Source organism: Euprymna scolopes, chromosome 20 (assembly GCF_053919585.1).
Source record: "Euprymna scolopes isolate OS-2025 chromosome 20, ASM5391958v1, whole genome shotgun sequence".
In the NCBI taxonomy this organism is placed as follows: domain Eukaryota; kingdom Metazoa; phylum Mollusca; class Cephalopoda; order Sepiida; family Sepiolidae; genus Euprymna; species Euprymna scolopes.
The window spans coordinates 89250521-89269505 of record NC_136501.1 but is presented as its reverse complement, the minus strand read 5'-3'; the positions used below and the strand labels follow the sequence as shown (position 1 = coordinate 89269505).

At 32.7% G+C, this 18985-nt stretch overlaps 1 protein-coding gene across 2 annotated transcripts in view; it reads right to left on the bottom strand.

Annotated features, from left to right (window-relative positions):
• The window catches only part of LOC145241643 (SEC14 domain and spectrin repeat-containing protein 1-B-like), a 122815-nt gene extending 107118 nt beyond the window's left edge, over positions 1-15697 (bottom strand). For both annotated transcript variants that reach the window (XM_080104770.1, XM_080104771.1), the window contains exons 1-2: positions 15523-15697; positions 1653-1745 (exon numbers count right to left, since the gene is read on the bottom strand). In XM_080104770.1, coding sequence (XP_079960896.1) covers positions 1653-1734 — 82 coding nt within the window. In that variant the 5' untranslated portion in view covers positions 1735-1745; positions 15523-15697. The remainder of the gene's footprint in view (positions 1-1652; positions 1746-15522) is intronic.
• Positions 15698-18985: the final 3288 nt, after the last annotated feature.

The window sequence follows — 18985 nt, the reverse complement described above, 5'->3', positions numbered from 1 at the left end:
CAAATATTTTAAGTATGAATTAACCTTCACAATTTTTTAATATTTATTTTTCATATCATTAAATACAAGATGTTAATAAAAATCTTGGATGTTTTCCTCACGTTAGTTCGTTTCACTTTTGCATCCTTTTTTTGAGAAGGAGAGGGTTCTCCTGAAATTATCAAAAGATTATCCACCATCACAATTTTTATTTTTAAATTTTAGTAATAAGCTTAAACTTATTCTCTCTCTCTCTCTATATATATATATATAGGAATTCACAGTTTTCAAAACACTGTTGATATATGAAATACAAAATTCAAACTTTAACTATTTGAAGACCGAAATCAGTGCAGACATTTGTTTTTAATAAATAAATATATTTATTCATTAAAACAAATTCTTCATGAGGAAAATCCAGGTGTTTTTTACTTTTATTATTATTATTTTACATCGCATGGCGTAAATAATCCTTGGGGCATCTTCAGATGTTGTTGAAGTCTTGAATGTTCATTACAGTGTGAGCATCAGTTCAAGTGATACGCATTTTCAGTAAATTTCTCAGAAATCAAGGAGCTCCTTCCTGAGGTTAATACTTGATTTCTATACGAGATAAGTAGATACCCGAGTATTCAACTAAAGTTCTTCTTTACCCTGCAAAAGTTGAGTTAGTAAAGAAGCGAAAAACATTAATTGACCAGCTAACTATGTTATAGTATATCTTTTCTTTTGGTCTAGTGATCTTACTGGATACCAAGTCAAGAATTCATCTAGTCTGGTGGAGTATTCAGTTAAGTGTTGTTAATTGAGGCAACATTAATTGGAGAAGTTGCACCATTTCTCATATGAGCCTATATGGGATAGTTATATGGGAAGATCTTATTTGAGTTATTTTGAATATTTAATCAGGGTTTGCTTGTAGGGGGAAATATCCTCATGCCAAGTTATCAATGTCCAGTAGGCACTCAAGTTCTTGCTTAAAGACATTAGAACTCTCCAATAAAAATTATAAACAAATACACGGCTCTACAGACAAATTTATCCTTAGTTGACCTTTGACAATTAAATATTTTTGTTTACTAGCCAAGTGTAATGTGAATAGACATCTTGCTGCTCAATCCCCTACGTAGCATCCCTGCAACTATTGACCCTGGTAGTAGTCCCTACATCAAAGTGGCACCATGCCTTGTTTGGGGTGAAAATAGAATTAAAATAAATAAATAAAAAAAAAATAACTCATGTGATTTTTGGAATATGACATCTTCATTCTGTGATAATTACTTCTATCAAATATTTTCCTGTAATTTTTTTTAATAAGTGTAATTTTAAAGATGCACAAAATTTTATGTTGAGACTTGAAAGTTTTATACTTCTAATTTTTTCAGATGTTTTTTGAAAAAAAAAAAATAAAATAAAAATCAGTATATTGTTCTATTAAACTTTTATTATTTAAATAATTTTACTTTGCTCATTTTATTTAAAAAAAAAAAAAAAAAAAAAAAAAAGAAAAAAAAAGACAATGAGCTTTGGAAGATTGTCTGAAAAACACAATCACCAAAAGATAAGCATTTTATTATTTCTAGTTGCTACTTGGAAAAAAAATCACTCGCAAATGCGACTATTTGACTTGCAACATAAAGCCTTGAAATAAATATTGGGAGAAGAGGTCTTACTTTCATAGAAAATTTCATCACTGCTTCTTGAACTGGATTTGCTTCGAATCGAGGAAGACAAAGATGCATTGTAATGCGCCATTTTGTGTCAGTCTGAAAAATAAACATACAAAAAACTATCCATTATTGTTCATAAAATTTATGCAAATAATATAAATGACCATAAAGAAAAGATAATTTAATCTTAATAATTATAAAACTCTGTGGACCGTCCGGGATTACTTGTTTAGCTTTTGTAAAATATAACATTTTATTAACAGATTATAAAGAAAGACAACTCTGTAATTAGTGGAAACAAAATATATTGAACATCCAACGTAAAAGAGTAGTGGAATGAGGACAAAAATGGATGGTAACAGTCAATTCTGCAAAGACTAAACTTCTTTCCTTTAACAATTACAAGAAACCTTCTCAACCACTGATAACCATGGCTAATAATAGACTACCTGAAAGTTCTTCGTTCAAACTCCCTGCCTTAACATTCATAGGAACACAAGTTGGAACAAATACATTGCCAAGACTGCTGCAAAGAAAGTGGGCTCTCTTTACCATGCTAGATGGTTGCTCACACCTGAAAGTATTTTATATCCCTACAAGGTCACCATTTGCCCATGGAGTATTGCTGTCACATCTGGGCTGGTACATCTGTCACTAGTCTTTTGCCCTTAAACAATGTGCCAAAAAGTCTGCAACCTAATAGGTCCTGTACTAAACTCCAACCCCTAAACTAAACCCCTGTCTAAACTCCAACCCCTGTCCTATCGCCAACATTTTGCGTCCCTGTGTCTGTTTTTAATAAGTATTTTAATGGAACATGCTCAAATGAACTCAAGACAGTTGTACTCTCCTCAGAGTAAATACCTCAACTAATCTGATAAGCAGAAAAATCCCACCCCTACACAGTAGAGATTTCTAAACGTCAGACAACTTTCTACTCTAATAGTTTCTTCCCCTGAACTGCGAGACTTTGGAATTCCCTCTTGGGCCCCTGTTTTCCTGGCTGTACTGATATGAAGAAAGTCAAGTGTGAACAGACACCTCACTGCTCAGATCCCTGCATAGTATCCCTGTAGATTTGGTCACTGTGCTTTGTTTAAGGTGAAAAAAAAAACGTTTAAAAGAATGCATAGAGAGAAATGATACGCTGGTGACCTCAGAGTAGTTGGTTGGTTGTTTTTGTTTTACGGCATATCAACCCTTTTCGGGTTATTTAATGCCGAATCCAAAGATTTTGAAGAAATTTTTTTTTTAATGGAATATATTTGTTGTTTTCACGTCGGTTTCTATTTAACCCATAGTTGGGACCCTAACAGGTACTACCACTCTGGGTCAGAGTGGACCTGGGAGCAATGGTAATTAAAGGGTGGCTCCACACTCCCCAAAGCAAAATATGGAGAAGAATGTGTCAGCAGTTCTCCAAAATGCATTGTAGGAAAGTGCAGGCTTGGAGAAACATTCTTGCAAAAAGAAAATGTTTTATAAAAATAGGTGGCCCAGAAAAAGTTGCGTTAATATTCAAATCATTCTGAAAAGTAGGAAATTACAACGAGCAAAATAGTCACATACAGAAATTTGTTAAGAAGCAATAGGTCACAAGAAGTCGTACAAAAGAACAGAGCAGAAGGCATGCAACAATTGTATACCATGTAAAGTCCGAAGGGGAAGGGTTCAAAGTTGGTAAAAATGCTTCCCTAAACATTTATACAATTTCTGATAAACGTGTTTTAACTGCTTTGAGGAAAGATTAGATATTATTGCAGCAAATGTTTTGGTATATTTATGTCATTTAATTTAGCATAGAAATAGCAATATCTTCAATCTAAAGTGTTTTTCTGTTCTGTATTATTCACTGAACTGACCTCTGTATGGTTTATAACTATACCTGGTTAAATTTGTACTTTGTTATGATATTGTAAGATTGTATTTAAATCTAATATATCTATAAAGTGAAGTGTGTGTGTGTGTGTATGTGTGTGTGCATTTCTACAACCAATTTTCAGTCTACAGACTCAAGATTTGACATAAGGGGTACTGAGATTTAGGAAAATCTTTTTAATCAGGTTTTCAGCCAGAAATTTATCTGTCAAGAGGTCAAAGTTCAACGATTTGACCTTTGAAAAACTACCAAGTTCCTTCACCAATTTAGAGTCTAAACACTTGAAATGTTAGATGTAGGTTACTTGGACATGGATCAAACTTTGTATTTTAATTTGAACCCAAAACAATAAATGTTAAGGGGGTCAAAGTTTTAAAAAATTTAACCTCTGTGGTCTCTACCAAATTACTCAGCCAATTTTTGCTCTAAACATTTGAAATTTTACATAAAATGTATTCAGACAATAGGGCAAGCTTTTTAGTTGGTTTTTGACCGAAAATTTGGCTGCCAAGAGGTCAAAGTTCAAAAGATTTGACCTTTGCAGTCTCTAGCAAACTATTCAGCCAATTTTGGGTCTAAACATTTGAAATTTTACATAAAGGGTATTCAAACATGCAGCAAGCTTTTTAATCAGAGGTCAAAGTTGAAAGAGTTGATCTTTGCAGTGTCTACTAAACTCCTTCACCAATTTTGGGTCTAAACACTTGAAATTTTAGATATAGGTTACCTGGATACGAGTCAAACTTTTTAATATATATAAGTTATAAAATATATATGGCAATTAAGCTGATGAATCCTAGCATGGATGAAACGCGGAATATTCTGTGTAGCTTAATTGCCATATATATTTTAACTTACTACCTAGCTCTACCTATGTATTGAGCACTGTTGAAGTAAATACTTAAAGTTTACGCATAAATTTATACTTTCGTATATTAATTTATGTGATTAAATTAAGTAATCATATATATATATATATATATATATATATATGCACATAAAGTTATGAACAGTACATAGGGCCCAAGCAAAACCAGGTTGAACTGCTAATTATGCTATAAAAATAAATGTGGTATTATTGTTTCATTATATAACAGCAAGTATGGTTATATATTTGTATAATAGGATTCACTTCTAAACTAATTAACCAATCATAAGATTTTTTAACATTGTTTCTCGGTATAAAAAGGTCAAAATGTGGACTGCATTTAGTTTAATTTAGTTTTATGCAAAGAAAACCTTCATGAAAATTCAATTGCCTCAGATTTTATGAATTTTTAACAGGTATTAGACATCAATCATCCTACTAATGTTTACTATGCTATAATCACATTGACTAATGTATACCTATTAATCCTTATCCTCGAGTGACCTCCGGGCCTTGATAAGTGGTGATTACTGTGTAAAAAAAAAAAAAAAAAAAAAAAAAATATATATATTTTCCAAAATTTCAGTTTCCTTGGAATATTTTGAAGAAGTTTTTAGGGAGCATAATATGGACACAATCTCCTATACGTAAATTCAATTATATCAGATTTGTATTGAATTGGATCTATAGCCATTAAACACAAATTAAGCAAAGATCCCTGAATTTAGATTTCTTCTTAAGAATCCTTAAGCCAAAGCCTTATATTTTAGAGATTCTCTAGAACCAATGGATCATGTACTGGATTTTGAACAAAATTAGATTAAGGATTCTACACATAAGGTTTAGTATAATTATATGTTGCTTTTAATTAATTTAAGAGGACATAAGTGCTACAAAACTTTTCTGTTTGAGGAATTAATATTACTTGTTCTAGGACGGGTATTCTTCTAGTAGTTTTAACAATTATGTGCAAAATAAAAGGTCAAGGTCATGCGGTAATGGTTATACAATTCAAGGTCAGTGTCAACCTCAACACAATAACTCATAAAAAAACAGGCAATTAACCATTCGGACTGATGCAGTATGCAATACAAAAAAAAAAAAAAAAAGATTAACATTTAGTAACAACAATATTCCATTCAGTGGTTTGTCAGGCATGAAATCTTTGCACATATCAGTATACTAGACTGCCAAATAGAAATGCAATTTACAATCTGGGGTGAAATGTAAAATGAGGTGCCCAAGGAACAGTGAACTAGACTGGAAAAAAATTTTTCCAGAAAACCGCTAGATTTTTACTTTTTGTATCTCACATAAAAATGTCAAGTATATACATATATTGTGTTTTCTATACATAGTTTTTTTTAATATTATCATTCAAACACTACCATTTTTTTTTTAAAAATATTATCATTCAAACACTACCATTTTTTAATATTATCATTCAAACACTACCATTTTTTTTTTTAGGCATCACCACATTGTCAAGGCCCAGAGGCCACTCAAGGATAAGGGTTAAAGAGTGTACAGTAGAAATTGGACAATATAGTAATCATTAGTAATATTTGAATATATGGTTAAGTGGCAGTTTTAGTAATATTTGAATATATGGTTAAGTGTCAGTTTTAGTAGTTTACAACTGCTTTAAAGCTTCACTGTTCACTCATTTTTTGTCCAAATTTCAAACAATTATTACAGTTTATAGATCACCTTCTCAGCTATATTGTGAAAAATTGTTTTTTTTTCAATTTTCGTTCAGTAAAAAAAAAAGTTATTAATTTACTAGTGTTCAAAATCGTAAGGAGGCGAGTGACGTTTTTAATGACTGGTTTCCATAGCAACCACGTCGCTTCAGTGACTACTGTTGCTACCAATTCACCGCTCTTGCAAAAAGAGAAGTAACAAGGGAAACAGTGAGAATGAAACGGAGATAATTGGGGGATTTTATTGAAAGCAGACGAGTGTCGTACATTTGTTATTACATATGTGTATGTTATGTTTATGGGGGCAAAAAAAATAAGACTGAAATTAAACAAAGAACAAGTGAATTTACTGGAAACCTGGAAAAATTATGGATTACAACAGAAAAATGCGAGCATGAAAAGTAATATGGTTAAGCTTAAACATGGAAAAATAAAGGACTAGTTGTTAAAACCGGAAAAGAAACGACAAGATATTCTATTAAAAAATATAAGTTTATAGCTTAAAATATTGCAGCATTAAGAATTTTTTTTTAAATTCAATTTATAACATTATATAATTAATTCTTAATGCTGCAATATTTGAAGTTATAAATTGATTATATTTTTTACTAGAATATCTTGTCCTTTTCTTTTCCCATTTTAACAACTAGTCCTTTACTTTTCCATGTTTAAGTTTAACCATATTACTTTTCATGCTCGCATTTTTCTATTGTAATATAAATTATTCATCATTCTAATGTCAGTTTTTACTTCAAAGGGACGCAACTTATGAAAAAGTTGCATGTCTGACTAATCAGAAAATGTAAAGTTTAATAAGATCTGTAAAGTCGTAGCTGATTACAGTTTATATCGGAAAGTCCCAGGGATATTTTAGCATAATGAAATTCTTATTGAAATCTACAACTACTACTGTCCTGCATATATCATGTATGGAAGACAGCTTAAGAAATAGTCTATATGCTGACTAGATAGGAAATGCAAAGTAGGTTAAATGAAATTTGAAATTGCCGTTATGCAGGCTGCAAACGAAATCTTATTTTGCAGAAATAAAAAAAAATTGCTATTTACTAAATCCAAATTTTATGAGCTAGATTTCAAATAAACTTGCCAAATTTAGCAGGAAAACCACTAAATTACAAAGGAAACATACTACCAATCTCCACATTCGCTATAACGTTTAAAGAAAAATTTAACAGAGTTTTTCAAAATTGAGACCTAAAACAAGTGAAATGAACAGTACTCCACTAAAATGCTATGAAAGCATAATAGCACGATCCTGGATATGACCTTAAACTATATCCAGTGGTAAGGTCCCAGCTTGCGGGCTTTGAGGAGTGTGGAGCCACCCTTTTAAATGCCACTGCTCCCAGGTCCACTCTGACCCGGAGTAGTACCTGTTAGGGTCCCAACTATGGGTTAAATAGAAACCAACTCGAAAACAACAAATATATTCTATTAAAAAATTTTTCTTCAAAATCTTTGGATTCAGCATTAAATAATCTGAAAAGGGTTGATATGCTGTAAAACAAACCAACCAATCAACCATAATAGCACAAGGAGTATCCGGATAACCATCACTTGAGCTACTTAAATTAATTACTTTACACTTTTAAGAAAAAAAAATGCACCAAAAAATGAAAACACACTTTGGTTTTGTTCGTATTCAGACTACTGTTCTCATCTTGAGTGTTATTCTCACAACGTTTCAGCCGATGTAATCTTCAACCCTCTAGTGTATCATGCTGCATTCGTAAATCTGCATGGAATTTCAAATGGAAACCTTTATTTAATACATGGAAATAACATGTATTAGTTCTGTCAGCCATGAAGATCACATTTGTATTTTGAATGTCACTTGCACTGAGGATTGAATCTTCAACCTTCAGAATAGTGTAACTTACAACTGAGTATTACTTAGTACATTATCCGTTATGCTATGGGTCCTTGAGGACACCTTGTTGGAGATTGAAGGTTTAATCCTCAGTCAATACAATTGAGAATTACTTAAAACTTCTATAGAATTATGTCTAACAGAACGAAAGTTTTCTACCTCTGTGGAATAAATAAAGTGTTCTGTTTAAAATTTCATGCAGTTTCCTGAGTTCAACAGAAAGATTCCCGATTTAGATAAGATAAATCTGAAGAAGGTCAGAAGTTACACTGACTAAAACGTAAGAATAATACTAAAGATGAGAACAGGAGTCTGAAGAATCCAAATGCAAATTATCAATCCTCATCTCAAAAATTCATAAACATAATATCAAATTGGTTTGATTTGTTTTATGGCATATCAACCATCTATGGATTATTTAATGATGGCAGATTTGGTCCCAAACTATGCTTTCTGCAAGTTGAAAAAAAAAAAAGAAAAAAAAAAAAGAAAAAAAAAAAAAGAGTTTGTGGGTCAATAGTTGTTGAACATGCATAGAGAGAAATGATGTGTAACAAGAGTCTGGAAAACAACTTTAGATCTGGTGATCTCAGAGAAAGATGATGTCTGGATAGTATAGGGATACGTGTGCAGAATAAGAAACTTAGTCTTAATTGTATTCTTTGTATCGTCTGCACTGAGGATTGAACCCTCAAGGCTCTAAGGACAAATTTGTCTTTAGTTAACCTTTGACAACTAAATATTTTCATTTACTAGCCAAATAGAAATGTCACTAGCCAAACCCACATGAAGATTTTTCTGTGTTCTTTTTTTTTTAATAAATTTTATTTTTTTAATATTTAAATATACAGCAAATTTTATGTTGATACTTGAAGGTATAAACATTCTAATTTCTTTAGATATATTTTTTTAAACAGCCTTTGTTAAAAAAAAAAAAGAGTACATTGTTCTATTAAACTTTTATTGTTTAAATAATTTAACTTTGTTCGTTTTGTATTTAAAAAAAAAAAAAAGTTGGGGATATTTTTCACTCAGTAGTGAGCCTTGGAAGATTGTCAGTGAAAGAAATACAATCGCCAAAAGATAAGCGTTTCATTAATTTTAGTCGCCACTTTGAAAGATCACTCGCAAATGCGACTGTTTCACTCGCAATGTAAAGCCCTGACCTTCAACCTCTAGTAGAGGGTCACTTATGATTATATAATTAGCATATCTATTGTATATTCTAGGAGAATACTTTTCTCTGAGAATGTGAAAAAAACAGATAAGTATGAATTATATTTTATATTATATTTTTAAAAAGCCAAATCACTGCGTATATCTGTATAAGTGTACATATGTGTCCGTTTAACCTCAATAATCACGTATGCAATCTTAATTTTATGAACAAAGAAATAGAAGCTTAATAATAACTGATAAAAATTAAAAATAAAGGAAAAAAAAAATCACATATGCAAATTTAAATTTCATGAGTAAATAAAATGAAACTAAAAGTCAACGTGTGTATGGCTTCATAATCACATATGCAAATCTAATTTTATGAGCGATAACTTAATAACTAATAATCTTTATTTTTGAGATAAGGATTAACAATTTGGATTATTCAGACTACTGTCCTCATTTTGATAGCTATTCACACAACGTTTTAGTTGATGTAACCCCTGGCCTTATTCAGGTGTATCTTGTTAAACTCTAGAATCTTTTTGTCAAACTTGAAAACCCGCATGGAATTTCAAATGGATTCTTTTATTTAATCCCCATGTTCCCATTCCGTCAGCCATCGGAAATTTTAAGTAATTTGCAATTGCATTCTTTATATCACTTGCGTTGAGGATTGAACCATCAACCTCCAGTAGAGTGTCACTTATAACTGAATTTTACTTAGTACTTTATCCATTATGCTAATAGTGGTTGTTTGACCAGACACACCTGAAGAAGGTCGAAGGTTACATCGATTGAAACGTTGTGAAAATAACACTCAAAATGAAAACAATAATCCAGATAATATTTATATAACCGGTACAGTGAGAGAGATATAACAAGAGTTAAGGTTTTAGTTTTGTTTCAATGATTTCAAGTAGTGAATAGGAATTAAAATGCAAAGGACTTCGACTGAAGTAAAATGAAACAAAAAGAGAGGAATTCCTGATCTGAAATGGAACACGTACATCCTTCTATCGATCGAGTAGATCGATCACTGCTGATGCAATTCTCTACCAATATAAGAGCCAGGTACATTCTCTACCAATATAAGAGCCAGGTATATTCAAGGATGGAGTACTGTGGCCACATCTAGGAAGGAGCTGCTCAAAAGGACTTATCCTGACTTGATAGAGTTCAAAATAGACTTCGTAGCCTAGTAGGGGATACCATTTTCTCTTCCCTGCAACCTCTTCCTCACAAAAGATATGATGCAAGTCTGTCTCTGATTTATCGTTATTTTCAGGGCAAGTGCTCGACTGAATGCCAATCTATGGTCCCCCTTCGCCAAACTTTCACTAAAAACCCTCATCTAGCTGAAAACACTATCAATAATTTCCCCCACTCCGTGCCGAAACCTAAACGTAGGTTCCATGAATAAAGTTCCTTTCTTAAAACTGCACGCCTGTGGAACTGTCTTCCATTTACCCGCTTTCCAGCTGACTACAATATGGTTGCCTTCAAGTCCAACGTAAACAAGTTCTTGAGGAGCTGTTCCACTCAAGTTAACAAATTTACCGAATTTCTATTACTAACGATTACTATATTGTCCAATTGACTACTGTACACTCTTTAACCCTTATCCTCGAGTGGGCTCTTGGCCTTGATAAGTGGTGATGCTTATGTAAAAAAATAAATAACTAAATAAAACATTTAAGATGAGAACAGATGTCAAATTCCTACGATCCCAAAAGTATCTAATTCAGTCTCCATATTTTAAAGTCTTCCTGTTTTTGATTCTTCAGAAATAAAAAAAAAACATCCAACTCAGTCATCTTATGAGAGAGTCTTCTTTTAAAACATTCGACTCTGCAACCTTCGTTAGCATCAAAAAATATATAGAAAGCAAAAAGATAGTAGAAAATGACTTATGCGATTTTTATCAACCAAACTATCTAATTTTGTGAAATAAACCGACTACTTTGTTTTGTTTCGTATAACTCTATTTTATTTTTCATCCTTTCCTTTTGTTTTAGACTTTTCGCTCAATATAATCCACAATTGTATTTCCTTTCGATGTCCAAGCACTTTTTATCTGTCTTCAGTTTTGAAATGCGTTAATCTTCTTTGCAATTCTTTTCGTTTTGATTATTTATTTATTGTATTAGAATTTTACCCGATTTCTTAATCTTAATTTTTTCTCCCCCATTTTCGGTGAACAATGGCATACGGCATGATAAAAATACGAGGTGGTTAAAAAAAAAAAATTTAAAAAAAAAAAAAAAATGTGTAGCGAGATGAAAGGGGAAAGGTTTTTGTTTCGTTTGAACAATGAAAGCACTTAGCTGCCTGACTGGCTAAAAGCAAAAAAAGACTGCTGAGAACATTTCTACACATGCAAAACCGATTCAGACTAAAAGGTGGAACGATCAATTTGTCGTCATAAAGAAAATAACATGACAGCTTTAATTAAAAACTTTTATTAAAAAAAAAAAAAAAAAAAATCAATTCAAGTAACATCTATTCAATGTAGCCACCTTCAGCCTCAATTACCACTGCCACATGGGTCCGGAACTGGGGGCATGCCTTTCCCACAAGCGCCAGCAGAAACTTGGCGGATGGCAGCAATCAGGCTGGTTTTGATGTTGTGGGAGGTCATGTTGGTGATGTTCTTAACGTATGACCAAATGAAGTAGTCCTGCAGGTTCAGATCAGGGGAGGAGGGAGCCACCGAGAAAATGTACTAAGTTGTAGCACTCCTTCTGAAGCCAAGCCTGGGAGGCGTCAAATCCTGCTGTCACACCCAGGGTCTGCCAGCGGCTACTTGATTGCACTAAGGGATCATCACACTCTTCAGCACACCCAGGTACACTGAAAACCCAAACCAACTTTGAAGATGTGAGGTGGCATGATGTGTCCCTCACTTGAAACCACACCAAAGACCATCACCGTGGCCAGAAACTTTGTTTTCATTATCATGAGCATGTCCCTGTTATTCATGGCAATTCAGTGATGCATTTTGAAGGTGCTGGCAATGGTCCTGTTGTTATAACTTGGATCAGTAGAGAACATGAATTGTACAGCAGCACATCCGATCTTACTTGTTGAACAATGTGTCACTTTCAGACATGATAGAAGCTCCTATCGCTCTTGGGATTTGTACACAACTGGCCAACTAGTAGATGGTCTGCAACAATAAAAGAAAACCAGTTTTCATCAAACAGAAATGGAATCGTGTCATTTAAGCAATAATTTCTCACCTTGTAATTGATTAACAATAGTAATGAATATCTTGTTAACTAATAGACATTTTAGTGTTTATTCAAATTGACTCTTATAGCAACAATTAAAAGTATATACAGAAAAGTCTGTCTGATGTACATACTCGTTAATCAAGTTTTTTTTTTTAAGAAAATCAAATTTTACATTTTTAACGATTTTACTACTAAACTATTGAACATAAGGCTGATTTTCACATCGATACTTTGATTTGAGTTGTTTCCACCTTATTTCATCGGATTTCATCATGACTTCATCGTAAAATTTGAGTTATCAATTTTTTTTTTTTTTTTTTAAATAAGTGGTTTTAAGCAAAAATAATATTATGTACTTAATTGCCGTGTCGAAAATAGTGATATATCCAAAAATTACGAAAATTCATCGAGTAGATCAACTGCTTTTGCGTTTTTAGTAAAAAAGAAAAAAAGTCTATCGATATAGTATACAAATATCGGAAAATATTACGGTGTAATTTCAATTTTGCGTTTCGACTTATGTTCCCTGTGTGTCAACTCTTCACCATCTACTTTATAACATAAGAAAAATGCAATTTTACCCAATTTTTCAGTAAAAATTACTTTAAACTATAAATAACTTTCTACTTGATGAATTTCGCACAAAAATTGAACGCACGTACGCGCGAAAATAAACATGGCAACCAGTGAAAACAATACGGAATACGATGGATAATAAGGTCTTAATATCATTGCCCTTAGATTAATAAATGAAAAATCCTTTCTATACGAGGGGTGTGTGCGTGTTCTCGTCGAGGGATTCCAACATGGGGGATCGATTTACCAGAACGGTGTATTAGAAACTGGAGCACCCATTACAAATATTGAAATTTTTGCTTTTTTCATTATTTGATAATATGGTAGGTCCAATCGATAATCGCTGAAAAAAGTTGAAAAGAAGAAAAATACAATGGGGGGAGGGGTAGCATTATACAGGTCCACTCTGTTTGTGTGTGTGTGTTACTGTTACCGGGCTAAAAAAAATGTCAGGAAAAATACGGTACAATGCAAATCTTGGGTTTGTTTTACTGTACACAAATTCGAAAAAGTTGTCACAAAACAAATATAGAACAAATAAATGTTATCAAAGGCAAAATAAGTTACTTTTCTACCCCCACTGGATATGTTTTAGTGTTTATATTTAATGTAACATGTTTATTCAGCTCGAAAAACAGTGTTTACCGATGTATTGGAAAATTTAAAATGGCAGCCGACTCTCTCTTTGAGGCGGTAAGTTTGGAAAAATAAGTTATAAATAAAAATAAAAAAAAAACAGACAAAATACTGTTAGAAACTCGCTCAATATGTTACCGTGACATAGGCTGACATATATTCGGCGGGTTTTTAACAGCATTTGGACTGGTTTTTTATTTATAACTCATTTTCCCAAACTTACCGTCTCCGAGAGAGAGTCGGCCGCCATTTTGAATTTTCCAATACATCGGTAAACACTATGTTTTTCGAGTTGAATAAACATGTTACATTAAATATAAACACTAAAAACATATCCAGTTGGGTAGAAAAGTAACTTATCTTGCCTTTGATAACATTTATTTGTTCTATATTTGTTTTGTGACAACTTTTTCGGATCTATGTGTACAGTAAAACAAACCCCAAATCTTATTTAAAAAAAAAAAAAAAAGTGGTAATTGTGGAGTTATAAAAGTTACCCCCCCCTCACGTTTGAAGTGTTTCTAAGCGCTTTTAAAATATTTGAAACTTATGACACAGTGACACACACCCCATTTCCATTCCCACTTCCCGTCACCAAACTTAAAAATGCTAACGCTTATGTCTCGTTGAATGGGGCCCATGCTCATTTTACATTAAGTTTATACAGGAAAGTGATCCCTCGCCTTAAATCTTTTTTTTTTTTTAAATTATTTCTTTGTTTCATATTATATTGGCAATCGAAACGTATTAGCCGAAAAAGTAGGTTTTGATTTTTTTTTTTTTTTTTTAGGCAGTAAATTACGCTGGGTTAGGTCGTAAAAAGAAAAGAAAAAAAAAAACTACTTGATCGATTTACGTGATTTTTGAAATATGGCATCTTTGTTTTGTAACGAGTACGTACCGACTTTCCAATAATTTCTTTACTTTTAATTGTCGTCATAAGTGCCAATTTGAATAAGCACCAAAATGTCTATTAGTTAAAAAGATAGTCACTCATCCTTATTTATTCGCTCTAACTGTTGTGTGTGACATTAACTTCTGCTTTAACGCAGGCTAAGCCGGATAACTTGGTTAGTAGGTGACGAGATGCTTGTGCAGAATGGTGTGAACGGCGCTCTACTACTAACCCCTTATATATATCACAAAATTACGCCCGTCTTCAATCGGATGAATTTTTTTTTAGGGTTAAGATTAGAAATAGATCTCAGGGCACTAGAAAAATAAACAAAATCACCAACGAACCAACCACCCGATAGGGGAGTGGTTCTGGTTCTATAACATTACCCTAACAACACCGCTACAAATTATTTAATTTGTTTTGTTATGAAGTTAAAAAATTAAACTAAAATATTTTATAAGGATTACATTTTTAAAACAATGGTTTCTCTCATCATTTTTCAATCATATTTTTAAATCACGACCTTTTCTTTGCATTCGTTAAATGCGGGTCATTTTTTGGGGGATGTTTTTAGGCAACTAAAGTTTTCAAATGTTTTTATTTATTTATCATTATTAAATAATACTAGGCCAAAAATAGATTAAAATGAAAAGAGGCTCAAGCAAGAGTATTTTTTTGTTGTTAAAAAAAAATTGAAATTATGAATTTTAATGGCATTTTTACGTAATTTTGAAAGTTTGACAGAGTTAGTTTGTTATTTAAAAAAAAAAAAAAAAAAAAAAGCGAAGAACTTTGCAATTTTTCTTTTTAAAGTGTAAAAGAAATCCTCAAAAGTCTCCAGTGAGATCACAATAATTTCTCAGGGAGCAGTGGTTGTTTGAAATGGGATACCTTTATTAATTTGGCAAACATTATATTGATTCATTTTCTTTAACGAATCTCTCCTCGGGATCCCGGATCAAAATAAAAATGAGGCGATATGTTTTCAAAACTGTATCAAATAAAATGGTGAAAAAATCTGAACTTACCCCGACCCTATGTAAGGAAGCTTAGACGGCATTAACATTCGCCAGGTCAAAAATAAAAAAAATAATAACTACATTTTCCCTACGTCGGCTCGTTCTTTTTTGCTCCTTTTCGAAATTCCAGGTAAGAGAGTCTCCTATTGTAGCACCTGTTAAACGATCAAAGGCTCTTCTATTTAATAGATTTACTCCCCCGTATTAAGTTTCATTCTTGCACTCAAGTGTTATGATTACATTTAAAAATACACTTTTGTTGCACAAATTTGGTTTTTTAATTAAAATAAATAAAAAATAGAAATTGAAAGAAAATATTTTGACTCATTCGTAACTAGAAAAAATACTTAGGAAAACTGAGTAATAACATTTTCTTTGCGTATTGAGCGGAGGGGGGATTAGACTAAGTAGCACTTCATTATCAAGTTTGCCGGCTTGACAAGTTTTCATTTCTAAATTGTTGTCGCTGTTGAAAGCGAGAAGAGTTTTGTTTTTTAATGGAAAGATAACACCTTTGGACAGTGGGGTTTTTAATCTTAGCAACTTACTTATTGCTTACTGGTAAAGATAGAGGGGCACATCACCAACAGGTGTAAGCGAGACTTCAACTAGATACATTCAAGACTTTCCGCTTTTGTTGATTATCTGAATAGTTTAAAGACAAAATTACATATTTTTAGTTATGGGAGTTAAAACAGATCAAGACGATAATAAATAAAATTGGGGCATTTTCAGTGCAGACAACAAAACGAAAAAGTGGTTAAAAAACAAAAATATACAACAAATAAGTGTACCTATTTACTATGCCTCCCCACGGGACAGAGTTAGACACCAGGGTCGTTTTTTAACGTGGAGAAAAGGTACAAAAATAAAAATTGTCTCAGTCGTGAAGAATTTCTCCTCCACCGAAAGAGAACAAGAAAATGAAGTGCAGCATCTGAAGAACAGATGGTATTTATTTGCTCCCCCACCGAGCAAATAAGGCACAAGGCCGATTTTTAATGTGAGGAGTGAAGGGAGGGGGAAGGGGAAAAGGGGACCAGCTCTCAAGAGGTGGGAAATGGGAGCTGGTTAAAGGTCAGGCATGTGGGGTTGCCCCCACATCTGGTCTTTGCTAGTCATAGCTGGTCTTTGCTAGTCATAGCTTGCAGCATCTGAAGAACAGATACTACACTTTTATCTTGACCAAAAGGTGTAACCACAGGCAAAATAAGTTACTCTTCTACCTGCCCTGCATAACTTTTGGGCGTTTTATAACTTGCTGAGACATTTATTGGGTTAGGATTTATACCAGTATTTTGTTTATTTTTCGATTTTTTAGCGAATATCGAGACTTCTCAGATGACCATCTTATGTCAGCTATTTTGTTCTCGTTCGAACTTAAGCACTCGATACTACTTATATTTCAAAGCAAATAAACGCTTTAAAATAAGCTAAAACATCCCAAAATTATCCAGGTAGGTTGTGTGAGTTTTATTCCCACATAGTTTAGAACTTTGACAGAGTGCGAAATTTAAAACACAACAAATTGCAAAGAGCATATTTGGCAATTAAAGCACAAAATTTAAATAAGTAAACACCATATTTTGCAATTAAAGAGCAAAATTTAAATAAAGATCATATTTTGCAATTAAAGCTATGTGAGAATCCCACATAACTTAGAACTTTGGCAGACAGACAAATTTAAAACGCAACAAATTGAAAAGTGCACTTACCTGATGGTATAGTTACAGGTCGTCTTCTTTCCTGGCAAAAATATGTTCCATCATTTTACGGGTCTGCTAAGCTTATGAATTGACTTCTAGATGAAGTGGTAGTTGTAGAATTTTCTATGCAGATTCGTAATTGTCCTTGGCATGAAGAGCTGTTCCTTTTACTGCAACGATCAAGTAGTAATTCGGATGCATCCAATGAGGTCGAATTAACCAAAATCAACAATCTTTGCTAACCAAGAAAGAAATGCATAACTTATTAGGTTAAATTATCTCAAAGATACTATGACAATTTGGGCGCTAAAGGCCCTTGAATTAATTAAGAAAAATAACATGGGTCCGGCATCTTCAAATTTTTTTTCTTGAACTGATTTCCAGTTGGAAAAAGGCCCAGTGCTAGCACGGGTTAATATTTGAATTCAACCACTTTTTCAACTGTTTTAAAACAATGTATTGAACTAATCAACCAATGAGGAGACACGATTCAATTTGTGTAATTTCTCATAAGGTAAAAGATCAACCAAACCAAACACTATGAATAAATATTTTAAGATATAAGCAAATCGAATCATAAAAGCATTTTCCAAAATTTCTGGATTCGACACTAAAGAACTTGAAAAAGGTTGATACGTTGTAAAACAAATCAAACAATTCAAACTATGTGAACTTTAAGTCGTACACAAACAGTGACAAACAAATCCAACCAAAAGCATAACCTCTTTGGTGGAGGTAATGAATGTCGAAAAACAAAATTGATTAAAATAAAACATGTTATAATCAATTCTCTATGTGTACATGAAAATATAAAAAATGGAATCCATTTCTAGTAATGTTTGACATTATTTGTAATGAGTTTTTTTGTAACAGGTGTATTGAATAAAACACAACTCATGCTAATCTGATGAGTTTTTATACAAATTGTTGGCGGTCACAGGTGTTGCGTGCGTGTCTTTAAATCTAACCTTATGAATGTCGTGAAAATAAGACAGAATAATAGAATCAAAATTCGTATTATTTGGATTATTGGACTACTATCCTCATCTTCAGTGTTATTTTCACAACATTTCAGTTGAGGTAACCCCTGACTTTCTTCAGGTGCATCTTGTTGAACTTATCTTTATGTCGAACTGCATGGAATTTCGGACAGAAGCCAGATTGCTTTCATTCTGTTAGCCATGACTGGGTAGAAATCTTAATAATGTGCTATGAATCTGCAAGGCCCCATGGTGCAGTGGATAAAGTACTTGGTAAAATTCAGTTGCAAATTTACACTCATCTGGAGGTTGAAGGTTCAATCCTCAGTGCAGATTACACCTAAAATATAATTGTGAATTATTTAAGGTTTCTACCTAATTCTGGCTGACAGAACGAGAATATGCTACCCCCATAGATTAAGTGTTGGTTTGATGAAAGTGTTGTGTCATTGAGTATGTGTGTGCATTACTTTTGTTCTTGTAGTGTGTGTGTATATGTGCACAAGTTGAAGCTGGTATGTGAGTCACTGAGTTTATAAGCTTCATCGACGTTACTGATACTACCACATTTAGATATTGACTTCCTGACTAAAAATGCATCAAACATTGATGTTATTGTTTCGTTTTCTTTCTCTTTGCAAAACTCAATCATGTTCTGTAAAGCCTAAAATAAAAACAACAATTATCCTCTAAAAACAACCAAACCAGACATCCTGAATAAATAATGCCATTCCAGCCAAAGGCTAGGTTAAGGTGTTGAGTAAAACTTTAGGTTCCTTTGTTCAG